At 40.5% G+C, this 6,000-nt stretch overlaps 1 protein-coding gene across 2 annotated transcripts in view; it reads right to left on the bottom strand.

Annotated features, from left to right (window-relative positions):
• Positions 1-2,800: 2,800 nt before the first annotated feature.
• The window catches only part of LOC116661707, a 41,542-nt gene continuing 38,342 nt past the window's right edge, over positions 2,801-6,000 (bottom strand). Inside the window, exon 2 of one of the 2 annotated variants that reach the window (XM_032474212.1) lies at positions 2,801-3,577. In XM_032474212.1, the coding sequence (XP_032330103.1) occupies positions 3,536-3,577 (42 nt within the window). In that variant the 3' untranslated portion in view covers positions 2,801-3,535. The remainder of the gene's footprint in view (positions 3,578-6,000) is intronic. The other variant, XM_032474211.1, reaches the window with a different exon arrangement.

The raw sequence follows: 6,000 nt of genomic DNA, 5'->3' as shown, positions 1-6,000 counted from the left end.
CTTGTCTGCGCAGAAAGGACACCAGTTGTGTGGGCAGTTTCCCGCATCGGCATGAACTCAATTTACATCGTTATTAGGTACTTCTGGATGAGAAGTCACGGAGCCCATTTTATGAAATAACTGGATACTCTTGTCAAGAATGCCATGCAGGCATCCCTGGGTGTGGCTGCCCACACAGAAGTAAACTCGTGATCCTTTCAAATTAAGACTGCTAGAAGTCACACACTCTTCCAATTCAGAGACAGAATTTGCAAATAAGATTCATAATGCCACTCTCTTACAGAGTTACACCATCCTGTTTAGGCAAGAAAGTCTTCCTACGAGGTGACATTCCTTGGAGCGTTAAGCCTCCATAAGGGAGTCTCGTATCAGGAATATCTGTCAATTCAACCGTTTTGTTATTCTTCACATTACAGGTCAAAATACCACCAAACCTGAGAGTTTAAAGGCACTTGAAAGTTTCTAAAAGATTGCAAAGTACGTGTAGTAAATATAAATATTAAAGTTAAAAAAAAAGACTCTAACTTTAGTTTCAGGTAATCAAGCAAAAAAAAAAAGAGAGAAATTAACTCCACACTGGGGCAGGATTTAATTTTTTCTGAAAGTTAAAGAAAAGAGAGTCTGCTTGATCCTGGCTCTCTCCTCTCCCTTCCTCTTCCCCACTGCCATGTGGCAGCCCTGGATAGGGAGAACTTTTACTGCTGTAAATTGTATTTACTTCTCTGAATTCCTGAGCCCTGATACTAGGTTCTCTGTGGGAGCTCGATAAATATTCATTGATGGGGATGGTAATGAATACTAGATTTTTTTGGCTCCCTGCTTTCTGACTTTAATCCAGCCATTTCCTTCTCTCTTCCCTGGGGGAACTGGCAATCTGTTTAAAGCATGTTTGCACTTTGGAATCAGGAGAAGCCAGCATAATTATTAGCTCCCAGTGATTCTCAAACTGTCAGTTAATTCTCAGGTCTTGCCATTTTCTCTGCTCTACACACAGAGCTAAGTTTACATATAAGTGAATTAGGTATCACCTTGAAAGATTTATTTCAGACACGAAAAGATGGCTAGAAAAATTCCTTTCTCTCTCAAAATATTGTGCTCCTGAACACACCAGTCTATGGTTGCCTTAAATTTTATTATTATCTAACACCAATTCTTTGGACTATAAACTGACCTGCCTTAAAAAAAAAAAAAAAAGCTAATTACAGAGCAAATTAAAGAAGCCAATCTGAAAAGGCTACACTCTGTATAATTTCAACAATATAACCTTCAGGAAAAGGAAAAAAAAAAAATGGAGCAGTAAAAAGATCAGCGACTGCTAGTGGCTGTGTGTGTGCGTGTGTGTGGCGGGGTGGTTATGGCTAGGCAGAGCACAGAAGCTATCTGGGGCAGTGAAAATACCCTGTAGGGTACCCTAATGATAGATAACCCTCATTATACATCTGAATAGATCCACAGAATATACAGCACCCAGAGTGAGTCCTAATGCAAACTATGGACTCTGAGTGATTATGTGTCAGTAGAGGCTCACCAGTTGGAACAAAGGTACTGTTAGCAGACAGTGAGACCCCTAAATTAGGAGGCCATCAAAGTGTGAGCTGGTGACTGTGAAAGAATCCACAGCAGATACAGAGGGACAAAGTGAAAAGCCGCTTTATTGCTCAGAATAGGAAGAGGAAAGAAATGTGCTTTATTGCTCGAGCGAGGAAAAGGCACTGGAGGGGGAGCCGTCAGCCAAGAGGGCTGACTGAGACGGCTCTAGCTCTGGGCCGGGCCAGGTGGACTTCTATGGGAGGCTTCTGCCATCATGATCTCCTTCCCCGTGTGCTGGAGCCAACTGCCTTCTCTCCCATCCTCGCGTGGGCTTTTCCAGTGGTCATGGCAACTGTCAGCTGTCATGGCGCAGGTGGGTGCATCGTTTAGCTGATATATTACAGTGAGAGTGTAATGAGGCTCAAGGTCCAATGGAAGTCAGATCCTCCACCATCTTGGCCTTAGTTGGTTCTAACCAGTTCTTGTTTCTTCTCTCTGCGGCTGCATCCTGAGACTTAGAGAAGAGTAATTGGTTTCTATGCAAGGGAGGGGCAGGGGTATGATCCTGGGGGCAACAACCTTGGTAACACTCTGCAAGCTAACTGAAGGAGAGGCTAGGGAAGAAATCTGGTCATCATGCAGCTACTTTTTCCCTCTGGTGGCTGTTACAGTATCTGTAAATCAGTTCAGGAATGTGCAGCAGTCAGTGAGTCTGTGACTCTATTGTCTTTATCATCAACGGCTTGAGCCTGCTCTTCTGTAACTCAAGGAGGCCTGGGAGACGTTATTTTTATAAATAAGAGGCAGGGGTTGGGGGGACGGGCACCTGCAGGATCCTGCTGGTGTCAGTACCGCTCTGTTGGGGGATGTTGATAATGAGGGAGGCTATGTATGCGTGGAGGAAGGAGATACATGAGAAATCTTTGTATTTAATTAATGTATTTATATAAACTTCTCTTCAGTTGTCTGTGAACCTAAAACAGCTCAAAAAACATAAGCTCTTAAGCTAAAAAAAGAAAGAAAAGAAAAAGCTATTTCATGTAACTCTGAGTGTGGCAGGGATCAGCATGGGGGAAGGACTTGGTTCCGGTCTTAGCTCTGACCAGCTGTGCACCTTCACAGAAGCCATTTAGTCACTTTGGGACTTCATTTACTTACCTAAAGATTGATGGGGCTGGAAAAATGTATGTCTAAGTTTTCTTTGATCTCATGCTAAATTTCTGCTCACACAAAAAAATAAAAACGGCTCTCACATAGATAAAAGAAAGAATATGTGCTAAAATATTATTTATTACTTAAATGAGAGAATAGATAAGATGTCACAACCCATTTATAGAAGAATTTAAAGAAGAATAGCATTTATAGGTCTAGAAGAGTGAAATAAATATAAAAATGGAGATCAAGTTAGCTTTTTCCACCTTAAGGAAATTGGTTGAACTGCTGCTACAAAAAATTTACATCTGTGTGCAGAAACTATGCTTCACTGCTATCAGCTATCTACAACTCAGAGAGTTGTGAAATAGCTCCCATGGAATCAGAACCTCAAAACTCTAAACAGTGTGTTCTAGAAAACACAGTTTTCCATCAAAACACAAATTTCCCTTTACATTACAGAACAAGCACCAAGTACAAGGCACGGCCAAAGTAGGTACTCAGGATTTGTGATCTGTCAGAATTTCTCCCCGACTGATGACTTCTCTGCGGTCTCAGCGTCCAGGTCTGTTGCCTAACGTTTGGGATACTCAGAAAGCAACTGGCTCTTGTTTCTCTAGCCGGGTATCAACTGGATGACACAGAACAGTTTCCACATGAACTTTCGGTCAGACGGCATTTCCTGATCCTGGGAGGGAGAGTCTGTTTGTCTTTCCCCACTTCTCCTCCTTCGAGGCAGTGCAAGCTCCCTGAAAGACAGCAGGGGTGCTTTATACCAGAGGCCTTACCTTCATCTGGCATTGGTGGTACTTCGAATTTGGGCAGGGCATCGCTCAAGTGGGGGAGTGCACGCTCAGCATGCACAAGGTCCTGGGTTCAATCCCCAGTACGTCCTCTGAAAATAAACAAATAAAGCTAATTACCTCCCCCCACTAAAAAAATAGTAAGTAGCAGAACAGGGGTCCATTCCTACTTATGACTCGCTTTTTATGAGGGATATACCTAAAGACTGCAGGTTAAATTAATACGTCCCTGTCCTTCACTAACCCTTACTTTCTATTCGACAGCTCACCGGGACCCATGTTTTCTTTCCTATGTTTACCTCTTACTCTAATGAGGTTTCTTTTCTCTTCCTCGCTTCTCTCCTTCCTGTGTAGGTCCACTGACTCCAACAGAAACTTAACACTTGGAAACAGACCCAACTCTGCCTCTGAGCTGTTCTTTCCATTACTTGTTAATAAAAATTCTAAAGCAAACAGATACGGTTTTATGATTAAAATGTTACATGGCTTCGCCAAAATCAGGGGTGCATGTGCGGGCTGGGCTGTTGGTGCTGTGCTGGAAGGCATCTTCATAACTGGAGGCTGTCACTGCTTCCAAGATAATTTTCAAGAACATCAAGGATAAAATTGATCTTTGTGTTGAAAGTGCTAACATTACATTTTAGACTCAGATGAATGAATGTTTTTAACAGTATTTGCTTTTCTAGATAAAAGGCCCTTACCAATATTTGTTTTCTAGGCGTCAATTCCTTTTCAAGGCCTTATTCTCCTACAGAAGTGAAAGTGAGGTTTTTTTTTCCTTCTAAATTCATTTCTAATTTAGTTTCTAGACCAGAGCTGGCTAGGATTCTCATTTTTCATCACAGGAGAGAACATTGGCAAGACAGTTGTGCTTCAAGCAGAATTTCACTGGACTGGAACCCAAAATCATTTAACTTGAATGGATGACACCTTGGCCGGTCCTTATCTCCTGGGTGTGTCTGTGTGTTTGGTCACAATGTAACTTCCATAACTGGGGTTCCTTCCTGCAGTGAAGAGTCGACTGAATTATAGGAGAGTGCCAAGAAGGGCTAATTTAAGTCAATTTGGACTAATGCAGACTTTGAATTCATCAGAACCTTGAATAAAAATATTTTAAAAGAAAACCTGTTTTATTTCATTTAAATCAGCCATAGCTTAGAATTAGGATGGTAATTTATTTATTACAATCAATAGACTAAAAAAATGCCAGCGTATCAACAAGGTATTTTCAAGATCAAGAGTGCTTTAAAGCAGCCACTCCTCATAATAAACTTGTACTTTTCTGTAAAATGATTTTGATACTAGTAATGGGTTGGAAATATCTGAATTTTCCATATTGCATCAAATATCAGTGTAGGGCTGTACACACTGTGAAGGTTTAATGATCACAACAACAAAATCCATAATATTGACTAATTATTATCTGTCAAATATTTTATCAAATTTATCAAGTCAATATTTTGTCAAATATAAAGGCTGTAAACGTACACATTGATTTCACCGTCATAATAACTATATGCAGCTGACGTCTTTGTTACCCGTTTTACAGGTAAGGAAACTAAGGCATGGTGAAGCTGAGTAATTGGACCAAGGTCTAATGGTAAGCAAGTATTTAAGCCACATTTGAACTCCAGCAGGCTGGCCCTGTACCCACTTCTCTTGACCACTCTGGCACTCTGCCTTTGACTAAGGGGTGATGTACTTTGGGTTGATATCTTCAAAGGTAAACTCAAGAGAAGAAGAAAATTTTGATATTCATGCGATGTCTCCTGTGTCCAAGGCTCCCTGCTGGAAAATCGACGTGACTCATCTTCACTCCACGTATGTGCGAGAGGTACGGTTCTCCTCACTTTTCGGACGAGAAAATGATTCTGAAAAATCTGAATTAACAATCCAGGTGGCCAAGCTGGGACGCTGGGGAGTCGATGCTCCCTTGTGTCTTTGCATTCCAAAGCTCTGATTCTTTCCAGTCCATTGCATTGCCTTCTAAACACTTCCTGAAATTTATTTGACCACAGGTCAAAATAGAATAATTAAGCTTTCTTTTACCTGGTACTACAGGTAAAATCAGAGTACTTATTAAAAAAAGAAAGCTTTTTTAAACTGATAATCATGGCTGTAAACAGCCTGGTTTTGATTAATCTATAGCAAGTAAAGAAAAACAAAACAAAACAAAAATGGCAAAATAAGTTTGCTGTTACTGAACTAAATATTATTTGGTTAAAAGAATACTGAATGGTGTTTTAAGAAAATTAAGTTTAAATCCAAGCTTTAAAATTTACTCTGTGTTTAAGAAAATTCTTCACTTTTTTGGAACTTGTTTACCCATTAAAGACAGAGTGTGACCTATGGGGAGTTTTCATTGTTCTGTAGAATCTTTCTCCCAACTGTAAATCATCTGCTCAGATTAAAGTTTATGCAGATGACCTACATGTCAACAAAAATGAAAATGTTCTATGAAGTGGAAGAGGTGGGCCTGACACTTGCCCAGTAGGAATTTAATTTTGCCCATTCT

The sequence above is a fragment of the Camelus ferus genome, chromosome 36, assembly GCF_009834535.1.
Source record: "Camelus ferus isolate YT-003-E chromosome 36, BCGSAC_Cfer_1.0, whole genome shotgun sequence".
Taxonomy (NCBI): Eukaryota; Metazoa; Chordata; class Mammalia; order Artiodactyla; family Camelidae; genus Camelus; species Camelus ferus.
The sequence above is the reverse complement of the archived record's forward strand: the minus strand, read 5'-3'. Positions and strand labels throughout refer to the sequence as shown.